The sequence below is a fragment of the Nothobranchius furzeri genome, chromosome 9 (assembly GCF_043380555.1).
Source record: "Nothobranchius furzeri strain GRZ-AD chromosome 9, NfurGRZ-RIMD1, whole genome shotgun sequence".
Taxonomy (NCBI): domain Eukaryota; kingdom Metazoa; phylum Chordata; class Actinopteri; order Cyprinodontiformes; family Nothobranchiidae; genus Nothobranchius; species Nothobranchius furzeri.
In genome coordinates this window covers 42,905,983-42,923,938 of record NC_091749.1, presented here as the reverse complement: position 1 = coordinate 42,923,938, position 17,956 = coordinate 42,905,983, and the positions used below count along the sequence as shown (strand labels likewise).

Here is a 17,956-nt window from a genome sequence, read left to right as displayed (position 1 = left end):
TAATGAATGAATGAGTTTATTTCGATTGCACTCAGGTATAAATTTTGAGTTCTTTATTGCACACAATCACACATTTGGAGTTTCTTATTGTACATTCACAGACTTCTTGTAGCTTTCACAGTTGAAACTGGGATGGTCTGAAGCCAAATCTTAATGTCCATCATCCTTTGTAATGCAGTTTTCAGGTTACCCCCCCAAAATATATAACATTCCTGATACTTAATTTACATTTTGCTATCATATTCTGGACTGTTGCTCCAACATCTTGGACTAGTTACTTTTATTTCCAATTCAGCATAAGCTCAACATATGTTTGGAGCTCTTCCATTCTAGTGAACCACTCAGTTTATTTGCTGAAGAGCTCAGTCGTTCAAGAGTGGGAAAGAAAGTTCTTTATTCTGGTGGTCCTGCATTTTATAAATCTCACCCTCCAGGCTGAAGGTAAGAGTGGGAACGGTTTGGTGTGGGTGGGGTTTTTGATGGTGGTGGTGGCTCTCCTGTGGAGCCTGTAGTGGTTTACTCTCTTGTGGAATCCTGGTATTATCTGAAGCAGTCTTAACTCTCAGCACGTGCAGTGAGCAGACTTCAGGATGACACATCATTTAGTCAAAAAGTCCAGTTTGTTGAAAAAATAGAAAATATTTCCGAATACTTAAACCTGAATCATTCCGATGTAATTCTCTTACAACAGAGCAACACATCAATAACTGATAAATGTACCATAGAAATAAGCAAATCAGCACAAAGAGGTTTAAACACATCCTGAAAGCCCCATTTGGGTTGCAAACTCTGCCCAAATGCAGTTTTTTTTTCAGCTTCAAATTCTGGGTCAGTAATTTTATTATTTTAATGAAGGTAAATTGATTTGCTCCTGTTCTGCAGTCTAGTTTTAAAATATAGACAACAAATGTGTTTGGGTTTTTCCAAATTTTATTCAATTGAAAAAACAAAACAAAAATGTGTGTGTGTGTGTGTGTGTGTGTGTGTGTGTGTGTGTGTGTGTGTGTGTGTGTGTGTGTGTGTGTGTGTGTGTGTGTGTGTGTGTGTGTGTGTGTGTGTGTGTGTGTGTGTGTGTGTGTGTGTGTGTGTGTGTGTGTGTGTGTGTGTGTGTGGAGAGAGACTTCAGTATAGCTGCACATCCTTAAAGAGCGCCGTTAAAGAAACAACTGATCTGATGTTCAAACAACGGTTCAAGCCAGGCAAACATTTTATTCTTTATTTCAGAATATTTTAATTCTTCAAAATAATCACAAAAAAGATTGCTTGGGATCAAAGTCTTGTCCTTGATTTGTTTATTTCTACCGTACTTAATTTTTTTATTTACATAAAATGTTGTGCATGGTAACATTAAACATTGGAGCAACATAATATGAGCCAAGTAAAAAAAAAGTAGCACAATAGTGTCTCATTTAAATGGAGAATGTATACCAATTAAACTTTTATTACCACAGTGTACAAATAACTAATATTAACTTAACAATAGTATATTAATATTCTGTTGTTACATGATTGAATCTTATGTTTAAAAATATTCAGAGGTTTTCTATTTACATTTATATTTACAGTCACACTACAGCAGCTTGTGTGTCAGCTGGGGGTCTTTGTTCATCCAAACGAAACAACAAAACTGGATGCAACAGCAATTTGTCTTAATAGCTGTGCAGTGGTGTCATGCTGGAAAATGTCTCCAAGAGAGCATAAAGCTAGTTAAGTTGTTGGATTTTAAATTGCATTAATAAAACATCTCGTACCAGACCAGGCACGAGATGTTTGTGGTCACCGGGACAGAAAATCAGATAATAAATTATCCTTATGTTTAACTTGTGAACAAGTTTTTCATATTTTCTGCATTGTTTTGTCAAAATGAAAAATCAGACAAAATACATTTATATTTCACTTTGACGTTGGTCTGGGAGACCTAAAGGGCATCCATGGTCCCTGTAGATTCTCTGAACAGGGATCATCTTGACTGTGAGGCGTTTCAGCTACACAGTGCTTTGCCGATCAGCCAGTGCAATGAGCTCCTCATGAGTAGAACGTGAGCACGCTCTTGTGATTTCCTCTGATGAGCAGAGTCGGAGGAAGATTTTTTGTCAGGATGTCCAGCCAGGCCATGTAGAGGAAGTCAGACACCGATTCCTTACGAGCAATGGGCATGCTCCTGCAGATGGACAAACAGTAGATTTAAAATGTCCGTGCACTTTGGATTAGGGTTTCAACACTATCTAGATGTAAGGAGGTTACACTCACACAACAATCAGATTTGCTGATTTGGAGTTTTCCTGAAGGAGCTCATTGAGTCGAACCTGAAGGTGAGTCTGCAAAACAGGAACAAATGTTTAGTAATCAAACCCAAACACCGTGTATACCTTTGTCCTAACATGTTGTCATTGGTACCTTCTCCTCAAAGCTGCTCAGCTCTGCATCAGTGATTTTCCAGGGGTGCTCCTTCTGCATCACATCAGCCTGAATCATGTCTTTAGACCCCTCATGCAGACAGAAAGGCTTGATCATGTCGTCTAGGTTCTTCAAGCTGAAGGAGAAGATGAGCTCACTATTGAAATAATGTTTTCTTCAAATATTTCTGTGTAATCTCTTGCGACATCTGTAATTACCTGTCCGAACGGGGTTTGATGTGAATGTCATCAATAACATTGATGTCACTGCACTTTATTCTGAATTTCTTTAACAGAGACTTCATCCTGCAACCACAACACACATGTGTGATTATCATGATGTCGTCCTTGTGGATGTTCAGATCTAGACCCAGTTTATGTAGCCAATCAATATAGGACCCAACTTCAAATGATGTGATCTATCATAACCGATGTTCACTCACTCCTCTTTATCTAGGTCACTGCGTCCAGGCTGTCCAGCAATGAAGATCCTTAATTTACTATCTTTCCACTTCTTCCTTGTGGTGAGGATGTAGGGGAGCAGCAGGGTCAGACCTGCGCAAACGGAAAAAGGAAATTAAGGTTTTATTTCATTTGAAATTTGAATTTTTGCTAATTAATTTATTGGTTTATTAGGCTTCCTTCAACACATTTTTATTATCTCCTAGCTGTCATCACTCCTCGTTTCCTTGTATTTTAGGTCTTCAAAGTGAGGAAGAAAAACGGAAGGTAAAGATGTGAGAAAGGAGAAATGAGCTGTTTTGAATTAGGTGTTGAGTTTAGATCCTCGGCCATCAGAAAACATCATTTTTGTTCTTAATGCATCCCTTCCTAAAGAATAACCGATCACTGCTGGTTACTACTCATTTATTACATTTTTCTTGTAGCATCTGTTTCAGGTTTTGTGTTTTTTTTTACTATAATTAATTTTTTTCCTGCCTGTTTAAGGATCTGATGTGTTCCATTAAAATCACCGACCTCCATCATCAAACAGCCACCACACATCGATGGTGCCTTTAGGCTGCTTCTTCTTGAACTGACCACTGGCCTCCATCAGCTTCTCATTCATCTTGGCTACCTGGGCAGGTGTAGGGCCACACACGGACACTGGCAACAAGAAAATGACACGAGAGATTAGAACCAGATCATGGGAGAGTATGAAGAGTTAAACCAGATGGACAAAGCAGAGCGAATGATTTTTAAAGACCGCCTCGACAGTAGCAGACACGACCATCATTCAAGCCTAATGTAGGATGTAGATTGTATACTAACGAGCATCACCCTCCTGCCAAGATGTTGCTGTGTGTGTGTGTGTGTGTGTGTGTGTGTGTGTGTGTGTGTGTGTGTGTGTGTGTGTGTGTGTGTGTGTGTGTGTGTGTGTGTGTGTGTGTGTGTGTTGTGTGTGTGTGTGTGTGTGTGTGTGTGTGTGTGTGTGTGTGTGTGTGTGTGTGTGTGTGTGTGTGTGTGTGTGTGTGTGGGACACAGAGGCAGAGATTGATGGAGTGGAAGCCTGCAGGCACCCTCTGCTGTCTGGGTTGAAGGACCGGACTACTCTTAAGAGATCCTCCTCAAAGTGGAACAAAGGGCTTTTATTGTTGGATTGCTCTCCAGCTGGCGCAGCTGATTCAATTATAACTCTGAGTGAGTGTGGGGAAAGTTTCGGAATATAAGACCTGAGTCATTGACTTCATATGTTAAACGATCCATATTTTCTTTTAAAACTCTGGGGAGAGAGAAGCATGTTTCCACATATTTACAAAGTCATCAGCTGATCTGACCGTTGCTTAAAATAACCCAGATCCAAGGCGAAATGTGTGCCAGAGTGTGTGTGCAGAAATGTGTGCTACCTACCTCTGGTTGTGAGAACTTGCTGAGAAGAATTTCTGGATTTCCTGAAGAGTCCCTTTGCTTTCCCTCCATTTGTCATCATCTGGTTATCCAGAGCCTCTTGCTCCCTTGCTGCCTTTAACATTTCCTCTGAAGGACACATTTTAAAGAACATTTGTTTCTTCATTCAAAATTATCAGTGGTAAGTGACATTTGGGCTTGTGTGTCTGTAATACTGAACTGTGTTCATTACATATCTGCCTTAGGAAACAGTCAGCTGGTAGAACCACGGGTCAGAACCAGACATCTTTTAACTACATGCTGCACACAGAATTGCTTCCTTATGACCTCAAAAGTGCCCCAACTTTTGCAACTTTCATGTCTTATCAGCCTCTGAATGAATGTTTCTCATGCCGCACCTTCTGCACTGTAACTGCTCACCCTTTAACTGTCTTTTTTGTTTTCCTAAATCTGAAAAGAATTTGTCTTTCATTTGATTTAAATTTAGTTGTGTGTGTTGTCACATTGATTTTAATGTTCACGCTTTTCTCGCTGATGGAAAGCACATTGAATTGCCTATATGTATGAAACGATACAAATAAAGCTACCTTGCATTGCTACATAAGATGATGTTTGTGAAAACCCTACACTAAATGTCAAAAGTTGTGATGTTGTCACAGTAGTTTTTGATTTTTTAAAAGTATATCTTTTCTGCTCAGATCTATGCTGTCATTAGCCTGGGGGGGGGGGGGGGGGGGGATGTATATTTGACATGTTTAACAACACAAAATTATGAGATTGATCGACTTTATGCTGATAGTCCCAAATTATTTAACGTAAGGGATTACTATAAGGAATTCTACCTTTATCGTGACGAAATTAAACAGTTGTTTTTGGTTTTACATACACGTGTTGGTCTGTGTCTACCCCTTTTAGCATTTATACCCAGCTGAGTGTTCACACTGAGACTGGGAGATTGTGGGTTCAAATCCACAATCGGGTCATACCAAAGACGTTAACAATGGGACCCAATGCCTCCCTGCTTGACACTCAGCAATAATGGGTTTGATTGGGGGATAGTTCCCGAGCGCGGCAGTGTCTGCAGCTCACCGCTCCCCCAGGGGATGGGTCGAATACAGAGAACAAATTTCACACACACACTGGTGTGTGTGTGTGATAACTAATGGGTTTTCAATCTTTGCTATTAATAATTTATAAACCATTTCAGCTTGAGAAAATCTGAGTTTGCATTAGATTATTTGCTTTCCAACTATAATTTTGTGCTCCTTTGCACCTTAATCTTCTTTCTTTGTATCTCGTTTTATTGCTTTTACCGCAAGTTCTTTTTGTTTTTATCTGACATTATCTGACACGGGCCACTGTAAAGCCTTTGTAATCTACAGATCAAAGTTCTGAAATCAATTCAGGTCAACTGAAAGACACTTTTTGATGTTTAAAAAAGATCCTGCACAGTTTTTATCAAAAGCTGTCGATCGTTTTTAAAAACTACCTGTGCACACAATGTTTAATAATTATTTTTGCTTTTTTAAATTTTAAATAAAAAGCTAAATTACTGATAAAGATGTTGCATGTTCAGTCACAGAGCCTGCGACTGCATACACACCCTCTTCTGCTACCAGATGTGACACATCCAGTCCCTGGTTTATCCTCAGGATCACTGTCCCATACTCAAAATCAAGTGCATCGCTGTCACGAAGAGAACCAAGACACCAGTTTAAAACTCAGATCTCTGAAATCTTTTATACTGAGTGTGTAATGTGTGCATGTTTATTTATGACTTACTGCAGTACTCCCACATAACTCTGCACTGCGTCTCTGCCTGCTGTTCTCCAGTTGTTCTTAAAGCCTATCATTAATGTGTTAGGCCTCATGCGTCCAAGACCAGAAGCCTGCAGGGGGAATGAAAAATCAAAGCTTTTATAAAAACCTAAATTGGAAAGGGTTTTCACCTGGAGCAACAAAAGATAATAAAACCTGCTGGATAAAAACTTTTTCCAGAAACTTTTAAAATGTCCTGCAAGGAGACCACGATGGCATTTTACAGCCGTAAGTTGTGATCACATCCCTCAGCAGCTATCGCTCCGTCTGCAGGGACTCGTCTGATGCTGCGTTAATCAATTATAGCTTTTAATCTTTTCTGCTGTTTGAAGTAAGCAATCCTGACAATGAACAGTGGCCTTATCTCAAAGGGCAGATAGTGGGAGCCATAATGCTGTTTTCCTCCTCATTCACTCGCTCATCTTCTACCTGCTGCACCATTGTCCTGACAAGGTTCTTCAGACACGTCATAACAAAATAATAGATACTCAGTAAGGAGGAACAAGCGTCTCAACACAGCTGCTCCAACACATGTTCCATTTCCTTGTTCTGTGGTCTCGGGTTAAACAATAATCAATTGGAAATGTTGCATAGTTTTGTCTTTTGGCTCTTATCTATCACCGACCAGCAGCAGACTCTCGGTTCCTTCCCTGAAGTTGTCACAGGCCACACCAGCATAAAACGCTTTCCGCTTGGTCTTATTGAGCCATTGTTGATTCTTTTCCATCCCGGCATTCATCTCCTGATAAATCTCTGACCTTGGGCCCTGGAAGAAAATCAATTAAAAAAAAGTATGTAGATGTTTTCAAAACAATTCCAAATACACATTTCTTTGATATCCAGAAGACATGCTGAGACATTTTGTTTCTGGTCCACAGAGACTTTACGGTTCTCTAAAGCAAAATCTACATTTCCTTGGCTTGGAAGTTTTATCTGTGAAATGAAGGGTAACAAGCAAGACGCTAGCATTTGCTAAGAAAGAGAAAACACTACCACAAAAACTTCGCAGGTGAGACAGAGTCCATAGTTCTTAGTGAAGGAGTGAGCCAGATCCAGGAGAGCTGGCCTGGTCCGCGCTGAGCCCGTTAGAACCAAGATCTGAGGCCTGAGGAAGGAGCATGAATTTCACGGCTGTTCTGCTGACATACTGTTATAAACTCCTTCTGATTTCATGCAGACGTCTACCTGAAGTTCTTGACATGATCTTCAACTCCAGCTAGAGACAGAGCGTTGCTGACAGCACTCACAAACGTCACCGCTTGTGTGGACGAACCCCAGTTCACATCTGCAGAGGAAGCAAACGGTCAGATCTCTGACACCACTGTAGGGACCTCAATAGATTTAAAGAATCTCACCTGGCTTCTTCACTGTGACGTAAATGTAAAGCAGGATTTCTATTCCATATGTGAGCAGAGCAGCCCACCAGTTGATGACAAACATAACAACACAACAGAGCAGAGCCCCCAGCAGCGACAGCCACATGTTGTAATATTTATAAGCTGGCCTCCAACCTGGAAATCAGCCGTAGAGTAAACATCAAACACTGGGTGAACAAATCAAAAGCATGAACAACTAAAGGAACAGGAAAGATTTTTCGAAGCAAATTTCTGCCATTTTAAAGTCTGCTTACGTGTAAATTTTCTAAGTCATTACTGTGTCACCCGTTGTGGACAGATTTGGCAAAATCCTTTGTTAAGAGAAAAAGTTTATTTCCAGCTTGATTGATGAGTTAGCTAGTCTAGTTGCAGCCAAGACCAGAGTCTGTTGAGACAGCTCCAACCTCTAAATTTGATATAATTTTAAGGCAAACAAACTTTTTTTAAGGTAGACGTACACTTGTTTAAAAAAACAAATCTTCTGTGAGCCGTTTTTTTGTGGAACAAAAGCTCTGGCCTGTCTCAGGCAGTAGGCCTAGGAGTTAAGCCTGATTCATGCTTCTCCGTCTGCGTCAGTGCGGAGACACGCAACGTCCTTGCGGACCTGAAGGAGAGCTCCGCAAGGACGGATGGAGTCGAGCTCTCTTTTCTAAACATCCGTCAGTCGAGATGGACAACGCAAGCTTGTGATTGGTCAGGACGCCGCTGTCGACTACACCGCCGCCATTGTGCCCTCAAAAACATAAAGAGAGCCGAGGATAACTAGCGGCAGACACGGAGAAGCTTGAAGAATACCTCGCGAAAAAACTCTAAAAATATGAACGTTTAATTCCCCCGTGACTGGAGGAGTGAAAAGATGCGCAGCAAGCGTTTTATTGGTGGACGGAAATGACAGGAAACGTTGGTTTAGAGGTGGCGAGCACATGAAGAGGTGGAGGAGGATGAGAGACAAATTTGTCTGTGTTAAAATGTCTCTTACATAATAAAAAAACACAATATAAACACACGATCTTGGACCGATACATGACAGGATACCACAGAACAGCGCTACGCCCTCTGTTGTCCTGCCGGGCAATTGCTTTGCAACACTCTCCAGGAGACGGAAAAGTATGAGAGCAAAACGCTTCCGTCAATCCATGCGTGTCTGTCCCTTGGGGAGCTGACAGAGAAGCGTGAACCAGGCTTTAGTTGGAGAAGTGAGGGTAAAAGACGGGAGCTTTTGTAGTCCTACTCATTAATAATCAGCGCTTTGGGCTTCCTGACAGGGTTGCGGAAGGCGCTTTATAAATAAAGCTTTGATTGATTGATTGATTGATTAATCACTCTTCTTCCTTGGGTAAAGAAAATTCAATGTTGATGTTTTATCTCTACAAACAACACAAAGCCTCACCATGTTCTGCCATGTTGTGGAGTTTCTACAACATGCTAATGGCTAGCTTCTAGCTGTGATGTGCTCTGCTCTCTCCAGGCAGCAAAGATCAACACAGCGTCCCCAACCATACCCCAGTTGCCAAGATGGGTGAGTCCATGAATGCAAATTTTACAGTGATGTAGATCTGTGTGGTTATTTCTGATATGAGCATTTCCCTCTATTTTTTTTTTCAGCGGCTAATGTAGGAAATTTGGGTAAAAGACTATGGGGCTAGGGATCACAAATGATTATGCCTTGCATTTTGGGATGTGGCAGACACGTTGATGGCCTTATGAGTGTAAACAAATTATGAAAACAGACAGTACGTCGCCGAGAGGAAACTGATTTGGGAGAGAGAAATGTTAAAAATGTTAAAAATACCAAAAAGGAAATGGAATATACAGGGGTATGTTAAATTAAGAAGTCGGGGATCGGTATGTAGACAAAATCAGCATCACCATCTGTAAATGACCAGAATGAAAATACTCTGGAAGGTGAGGTTTGGTCGCCTTACAGCTGAGACTTAGTCATAGACACTTGGTCTCCGTGGCGATGCCTCCAAGCAGGAAAACGGTGAAAAGTTAGATGGTTTTCCAACATTTTTCCCTGGCAATCATGTGTGTCACCCCACAACACAGCAACGATTTACCATAGCTGCATAATATACCCTTTCAAATGAATAATAGATTAAATGAAGCCACAAGAACTAGACTGAGCATGCTGTTGTCAGAATATTTAAAGATATTAAAATATTTATAAAATATGTTTGCACTAAACAGTGTAAAGTTTAGGAGACTGGGACTGTGTTGGCATATTGGTCTTGGTTACATGTAGATTAGCCAATAGAATTAGCAACATCAGTCTTGTTGGACATAAACTTAGAAGTCACTCAGGAAGTTGTCCACAGTGAATTAAAACATTTTTAATAACGCTGACTGGGATTTGATGTGTTCTTCGGGTTTCGTCATGGAAACTCACCTGGAGACTTTGCATAGGATGCATGGAAACAAGAGAAGTTTATAAGAGCATAAGAGGCCAGGAAGAAGTTGGAGATGATAGGAGCTATGGTGTTCAGATTACCTATGAAAAGAAAAAAGAAATCTTAAAATCTGCATCTGAGAACTCATAAACTCACTCACGTTTTACTGTTAGAGGGTTCACGTAGTGAGATGAATTATTAAACTTTGCTTATTGAAGATGTAATCACTGTGTTGTAGGTTTTAGTTTTATTATTCAGTACAGAGGAACGTTTACATGTCCTTTTCTATCTCCTAGTACTGAGAAACAACATGTAACAGTGAAGGGAGAATGTGAAGGCTTGGATGTTATAATCCAGCCAGGACAGAAGACTGAACTAACCAATGAGAATGAAGGCCACAGAAATAATGAATGTGAGGACATAACCACGGATTGGCTCATTGTTCTTGCCGTGTCCTTTGGCAAAGAAGTGCAGGGCCTTATAGATGTTGTCTTTACACAGCGCCTGTGGAAAAACAGAGGTTAGAGGAATCTGAGCTGTTACTGCAATGCATTAAAAAAATGTTACCTACCTGGAAGACTTTTGGAGCGCTAACTAGGGAGGCAAGAGCTGAGGACAGAGTGGCTGAAAATGTCCCTGCAATGATGAGAGGACCAAACCCTGACACCATTGTCATTACCTGAACCAGAGGTGATGAGAAGAGAGTATTAAAGAGGAATCAATTAATCTCTAATATTCAGATGAGCTCGAAAGGCTTTGCACCTGAAAATTGTTCATCAAGCCAAATTTGCATGTGTCTACTGCACAGGAAGAAAAATTATAGCCAAGTTCACAGGCAGCTACTGCTGAGTTGTTACACGCCACGCCAGGAATAACAAGGTCAGTCGCATTTCCAGTGGCATCCCGAACAACGGTAGCAGCTGAGGAATTACATAAAGCACACATAACCTGTAAGTTTAAATGAATGCTTGAGCAAGACATCTAGACACAAACCATCTTACCAACAAGGATGTGTGGCATCTATTAGCATGTTCAAAACTGGTTCAGGCTGCTTGAAGAACATTGCACAATTTGACTTGCTGAGGAAATCATTTAATGCTATGTGAAGCTGATAGTTTCACTTGAGTGGCAATTTTATTTCAGAAACCAAATGTTTCAAAAAGTTTTGGCTCAAATAGGGATTCATCTTCTTGTAGGGGCAGCAGGGGGTGTGAATAGTATGTGCAAGAATCTGGGGAGACATTTCCGCGATTCTAAAACCCAGACAGTGGTAGCAGTTTTTAAGACTGAATTCAGTCAGAAAACTTAGATGCTTCTAAGACACATCCAGTGTTACGTGAGATGTTGTTGTTCTGTCAGAATGAAAGCAGTAAAATATGCTGCCACCTAGCAGTCGGAGTTTGAATTGCACCACACAAAATACATACAGTAAATATTTGCAAGCACATTCTCAATAAAAACAGATACACGACTTTTACATATCTATTCAATATCACAACATGAAATACCTCGATATTTCAGTGTATTGTCGTTTTCTTTTATCCCTAAGTCTGGTGTCTGCAGGGACTTCATAGGACTATACTTTAGAAGTTTTCATTTACTACACGTTTTTGGTGTATTTCATTAATTAGTGTGATATTCTTACCAACACAAAGAGCCACTGCGAGGTAGGTGACACCAGTGATGAAGATGGCCAACAATGTACCTTTGGGGATGGCAGCTTGAGGATCCTGTAAAAAAACAAAACAAATCTGTGTCACTAAATGTAAAAAACTCACACCGACTGAGTAAAATCTATGTGTGATTCAATTTTTTTTCATCAGCAAAAGATGGTTTGCTTTTTTCTTCAGAAGATTGCATCCTGCCGCCAGATGCCATAGATCAGGACTATTCAATCCCGGGCCTCGAGGGCCGATATCCAGCATGTTTTGGTTTTAACCTTGCTTCAACAAACCTGATTTCAATTAGCAGGTGATTAATAGGCTTCTGCAGAGCCTGATGAGCTGCTGCACAGGTGATTCAGACACTGAATCAGATGTGTTGGAGCAGAGAAACCACTCAAAAGGGCTGAATACCAGCCCTCGAGGCCTATGGCGGGGAATTGAATAGCCCCGCCATAGATACTGGGATGAATAGTTTCTGGATTCAAGACTTACCCGCAGGTCTCCAGAGATGTTTGCTCCTGCCAGAATTCCGGTTGCAGCAGGGAAAAAGATGGCAAACACAGAAAAGAATGTTTCACCATCCCTAAAAGCTGGTGTAAAGTTCTCTTGGAAGACTGTTGCTGTGAAAAAGAACGTATGGGAAACAAAAAACTTTACAAAGGCAAAGGAGAGGAGGTTAGAAATGATGTAACAAACAGATTTTTGTGGGATTAAAAAAAGAGTGTCTCACAAGTGTAACCAAAAAAGCCTTTTGATTTCTTATCGACTGTTGCTGGAATGACTGTTCCTACAAATACGTTCACTATGGCCACCAGCAGGATGACGAGCAGAACAATCTGTGCCTATTGGGTGAAAAGACAAAGTTGAGAATAAAACTGAATTTGGAGGCTTTTATGGCAACAACAAGCATGAGAATAACATCCCACCTTTGCTTCCCATTCCATTCCAGCTACTGAAATACCCAGGAGCAACACCACTGTGATGCAGCCGACTATCCTGATGTCATTGATTTCATCCACCATCAGACTAGCATGTTCCTGAGAACACCAACGTGTGTGATATTAAGATTAATATAATACATTTTTCACACAGTTACATCTTTAGTGGCATGTCACACACCTTCAGTAAGTCAACCACAGTCTCAGCAAATCCCACCACATACATGGCTACAGCCACGGCGTTGGCAAAGGCAAAAATGAGACCAATCGATCCCCCAAACTCCGGTCCCAAACTGCGAGATATCAGGTAGTAGGCCCCTCCTGCAGCGGCAACATGAAGCATAAGTAGTCATTCCTTTTTGATAATGTATTATTTATTTGTTGGGGATATATTGTTTAAAATGGTAACTCACAAGTGAAACTCAAAAAATTAGAGGTGCAAAAGTTTTTTTTTTCTCAGTAATTCAACTTTAGATATGATTATGGCTTACAGCTGATGAAAACCCCACATTTAAATCTCAGACAACTAGAATATTGAGAAAAGGTTCAATATTTTAGACTTAACCCTCTGGAGGCAGGCGTTGCAGATCTGCAACAGTTAAAACCTACCTACCTGGTTACTCCACATTCGTATTTCATGAGCATTTTTTAACTCAGAAGTACCCCTGAAGGACATGGTTGTTCGTTCTTTTATCAAAACTTATGTTGAGAGGGTTAATGTCACACTCTAATCAGCTAACTATTTCAAAACACCAGCAAAGGGTTCCTGAGCCTTTATATGGTCTTTCAGTTTAAGCTGAATTACTCCAATTGTTATTAAACAGTATTCTAGCACACCTTTAAAGTGACTCAGCGCTTTCAGATAAGGGTCAGAATCTGTATTTGTGTTGCATTTCTAGTCTTACCTTTGTCTGGACCCCCTCTCTCACCAAACCCTCAAGGCGGGTTAAGTGTCTTGCCCAAGGACACAACAGCAGCATTCTCTGGTGAGAGCCAGGACTGAACCTGCAGCCTTCCAATTGCTGGACAACCCGCTCTACTTCCTGAGCTACTGCTGTCCCTATGAGTCTGATCCTGACTTGACCTAAATTACAAGGCTTGCGTGCGTTTGTGTTTGTGTGTGTGTGTGTGTTTTGTTCTTGGTCTGTTGTTTGGAAAAATATCTCTGATGTCACTTGTCCATAAGTAAACCCAATTCAAGATGGCTGCGATGGCTAATCAACACCAACAAACAAAAATATTGGTGTTTAAATGAAGATTCAGTTGAGAATGTTCTGTAAAACTGTTGATTATTGTCTGACTGTAATGAAACATTTAATATTAATAACATCTTAATTGTTGTACAATAGTTACCTTTTATTCGACAGTTTAAATACCAACATCACAAAGGTGTTATGGATTTAGTTGTGGACTTGAAGAAATCACTCAGTGAGTAAAATGTCAAGCCATCAAATTCCATTTTTGGTTCTTTTTTTAAACACAGATACGGTTGTTCTTGACCTTGCTGACATTTTGTTTGCAGCTGCAAACATCTTCAGAGCTGAAGTAGTAGTAGGAAGTGACGCCACCATCAGCGTCAGCTCTGAAGATGTTTGCAGCCGCAAACGAAACGTCAGCAAGATAAAGAAAAACCTTATCTGTGTTTAAAAAAATGGAATTTGAAGACAAACACAGCGTACAAAAGATGTCAGGCCATCTCCAAGCAGACATTTATTTACAAATGTTTTGGAAACAGCTTTTAAATTGGAACTAATAGTGACAAATTTCAACCTTTAATATTTCATTACAGGTAGAACAATAGTTTTAATAGAGAACAACCTGGTATTTAAAGAGGAAGCATTAAGTTGACTGGGTAATCTTATCCCAATCACTTGTTTGGTTTGAAACATGGACTTGTGTCTTGTCATCTAAAGATCGCTATATGGTGGATGATTAATCACCACATCACTGACTGATTGATTTTATGCAGTGGGAAGCTGTAAAAGAAGAAATGAGGCTTTAAGAGGTGACATTCAGGTGTAGCTTTAGGCTTTTGTGACTTTTTCTGCAACTCTGTCCTTCTGCTGGTTTCATTTTCTCCCAGAAAGATTTTATGTCAGGCAGAATGTGTGTTATCATCTCAGAGAAAATATATAAATAATGTCATGCCTGATGGGGCTTGGCTGCAGCAACATTTAGAAGTTATAAATGAAATACCATTCTGATGGGGTAGTCAATAGCTGTGCTCATTAAACCCCTCTCTTTACATTTTTAAATATGTAGTCGTCTTGTGCTGGAGGATTATCTGACCCACCTCCTCTAACAACACCGTTAGTGCAGATGGCAGACATCGAAAGGCCTGTGATGGTGGTGACCACACAGCTGAGAGCAATGACCACAATTCCCAAGCCTAGAAAACAGCAAAACAACTTTAAATTACAATTTCTATAAACTGCAGTGAACACTGTCATGAAATTATGTAACTGTTTCTCAGCCTTTCATTTGGGCTGAAAGAAGCCCATATTAGGCTTCCTGGGACCTCAGCAAGGGCTTTAAATTGTACCTTCCACACTTCACTCACTTTAATGAGCAGAAGGCTTTGAAATCCTGTAGTTTACACAGTGGCACCCCCAGATAATTTTCATCAGGATGGCTAGATAGGGCCAGAGAAAATTCTGGGAGTGGCACACCAGATTGGTGGTTTCAGGAGAAACATAATACTTTCTTTAATCAGATTATTTAATTACTCTTTAATTGTATAGTTTTATTCGGTTTTACTTTTATGTCTGATTAAATAATATGAATTTATAGTTCATGTGAACATTAATATGATTCATTAAAAAACATTGGTCTCCTTTGGTGTGGCAACCAGGATGGCCTGTAATTTTCTAGGGGTGTCCCTGGCCCCTCCTGGCCATCCTTTCGGGGTGCCACTAGGTTTATATGTAATCACTGGAAAATGCATCAAAAGTTGTTCCAAAAAGTCCTAAAATATCCTCAGATATAATCACCAGCTTGAACATCAGAAGTGACCCTAGGAAAGACAAAACTCCTTCTGAAAGCTTCATAAATGTTCATCACCAAAATTAAAAAGAAGAAACATGACAGACATATAAAGTTTAGTGTTTTTGGTTCACTCACCCCATCCTGCCTGACCAAAAACCCAGGACAGACGGATAAACAGCATGACTCCCCAGATGTTCAGCATACATCTCACCTGAGAATAACAACACTGAGTTTACATCCCTGACAAAAAGTTGATTTATACGACATTTAATTGTACTTTAATAATCAGGTTTGTGGGTAGTTTGCAGTTCAGTGACAACATATTTAGTCTAACATTACATTAATAACATTAGTCCTAGATTGGTGAGTTGTCGACACATCTGAGGTTAACTCACCAGAACTCCTCTTATCCAACCAAACTTCACCAGTCCTTTGTCGTCACTGGTGTCGGCCGACTCCAGGTCATCAAAGGGGGTCCCGTCACTCTTCTCCCCATCGTCCTCCAGAGTTTCTGGCACAGAGATCGCTCCGTTCTATGAGAAAAATGAAAAGACAAAATTAAATAAAGAGCAATTATAGTTGGTTGTGACTAATCCTACAAATTTGGTGTCCAAAAAGATCCAATTTGGCAAAATTAGAGGTGTCTGTGGGAAAGGAGCATTTTTAGAATTATTGTTTTATCTTTGTGGGGGTTTATGTTTAGTTTAACACCTGAACATATATATATATATATATGTGTATTTTTCTTTATTTATTTTTTGAGGGACTATGAAATGAATCAAAAACTCATAGACAAAGCTATTTGGATCTCTTTGTGGAAATATTTATAATTGGATGGTTCCCATTGAAATGAGATTATCTTGTTCATTTCAACAAAGGTCGTTGTCTTCAGCTCCTGTTGGAACGTGTGCTCAAAGAGTTTTATTAAGATTATTAAGATCTATTATTGATATATTTTATATCCATTCAGAAGCGGTGCTCTGTACCAAGCTGTAAACCTCACTGACCTTTGACCTTGGGTGTTTTCTAAAAAAGCCTATTAAAAATCAGCTTGTTTCACATCATTTAGAGTCAGAAATAACCTTTTAACTGTGTTCTTTTTCACTTTTACATGTTTTTAGATGAAGAAGCAGAGAACTTTGTGAGGATGTTTCAATAACTAAACAACCATAAATGTCATGTTTCACCCTGTGCGTTTAACCCGAGTTACGCGTTGAACAGATAACACAATAGGACAAGTAAGAAGGCAAACAAGAAAGGAAAGGAGACACTATTGATCGTCATTCTTCACATTCAGCAGCATTAGTGCGTTGCGCATGAACTCACCTTCTGGAACACATCATGGAGCTCCTGTAGAGATGGCCTCACAGCTCGGTGACCACTCACACTGCCAGCATTACGGTAGAAGTCAATATTGGGCACTCGGTCCAAAGTGTCATGACCAAAAGCACTGATCACAGAGGGCCGGATGGTCCGGTGTTCCTCGCCGGGAAAGTTGGTCTCCTCATAGACTGGAGGCTCATCCGGAGCTGCATCGTAAGCAGAGTTAAGATGCCCCCCTCCGTTGGACTTGATCCTCTCCATCAGGACTGCTGCAGATGTTTCTCAGATTACTTAACTAAAAGATAAAGCAGCAGACTGTGTTTTCAGTCTTCAGACATCCAAGAGTGTTATCAGCTGGCACAGGTGTCCTTGTTAGCATGTGTGTCGCTAGAAAAGGGTCAGATTTACAAAGAGCTCTGCCGCTGCGACAGGATTCTTGTGCATGAACTTGATTTGTCTCAGCTGGCCTGCCTTTATACTCAGGGTCATACACTCACTGCCAACTATTGGTCAACTCTTTAGATCAACCCTCAGAAAGCCTCAACTGAGGGGGTCAGATATGCCCTCCATCCCAGGGGACACAAAGGCGTTGCTTAATGATTAACCAAGTCATAAACGGCAAAAGTGAGATAAAGGTGCTCATTGCCTGAGTTCTGGAGAATTGATTACTAATATTATATTCTGAAGTGCAGGACAGCAGCACATGTTGTTCAGTAGCGGAGGTGTATGAGGACAATCTCCTCAGATCACCAGGGCTCAAACGTCTGGAGGTTTCCACCACAACACAGCCAAAATAAGAAAGTAGGAAAAGTCTCAAGGTTTTACAGCTTAAAAAAAGGAAAGCTACTATTTGACATAATGGGTAGACATAAGTAGAATAATAGCAGGGAGTGGGAGTCCTATACATGTAGCACCAATAAGAGATCTATAATTGATCAAATAAAATGTTTAATGGTTCTGTTTGTCGCAGGTTGTTGAGAAAAGAAAGTTGATAGATTAGCTCACACGGACAAATGAGCACATTCTCGAGGAAAATGAGGGTTAATATAAGACCAGAAATTACAGGAACACGCCGGAGGCACTTCACATGACTTCTAAAGCACCATTAAGAAGACCTCTTAACGCTTAAACTTCCTTATTACTGATACACCTCTGTGATTTATGTGCACAGCGAAAGCCTGGCTAACGACTTCAAACATGACCTTGCCCGTGCTGCTA

The 17,956-nt window shown here is 40.4% G+C and overlaps 1 protein-coding gene across 1 annotated transcript; it reads right to left on the bottom strand.

Moving 5' to 3' along the window:
- Positions 1-1,202: 1,202 nt before the first annotated feature.
- On the bottom strand, positions 1,203-17,229 carry slc12a1 (solute carrier family 12 member 1). The gene is made up of 26 exons (XM_015953555.3): positions 16,742-17,229; positions 15,811-15,948; positions 15,551-15,626; positions 14,724-14,819; positions 12,612-12,751; positions 12,419-12,529; positions 12,223-12,334; positions 11,985-12,112; positions 11,474-11,558; positions 10,591-10,748; positions 10,400-10,507; positions 10,209-10,332; positions 9,828-9,929; positions 7,418-7,573; positions 7,248-7,347; positions 7,056-7,167; positions 6,688-6,828; positions 6,027-6,133; positions 5,848-5,930; positions 4,248-4,373; positions 3,375-3,503; positions 2,840-2,951; positions 2,616-2,702; positions 2,398-2,533; positions 2,251-2,318; positions 1,203-2,161 (listed from the first exon to the last, which is right to left on the bottom strand). The coding sequence occupies exons 1-26, from the start codon at positions 16,997-16,999 to the stop codon at positions 2,026-2,028; spliced, it is 3,129 nt and encodes a 1,042-aa protein (XP_015809041.3). The 5' UTR covers positions 17,000-17,229; the 3' UTR covers positions 1,203-2,025.
- Positions 17,230-17,956: the final 727 nt, after the last annotated feature.

Coding starts and splice junctions, on each gene's coding strand:
- slc12a1 (XM_015953555.3), bottom strand. CDS start 16,999: ATGGAGAGGATCAAGTCCAACGGAGGGGGGCATCTTAACTCTGCTTAC. Junction 12,752..14,723: donor TAACGGTGTTGTTAGAGGAG/GTGGGTCAGATA, acceptor TTGCCGCTGCAG/GAGGGGCCTACTACCTGATA. Junction 7,168..7,247: donor GATCATGTCAAGAACTTCAG/GTAGACGTCTGC, acceptor CTCCTTCCTCAG/GCCTCAGATCTTGGTTCTAA.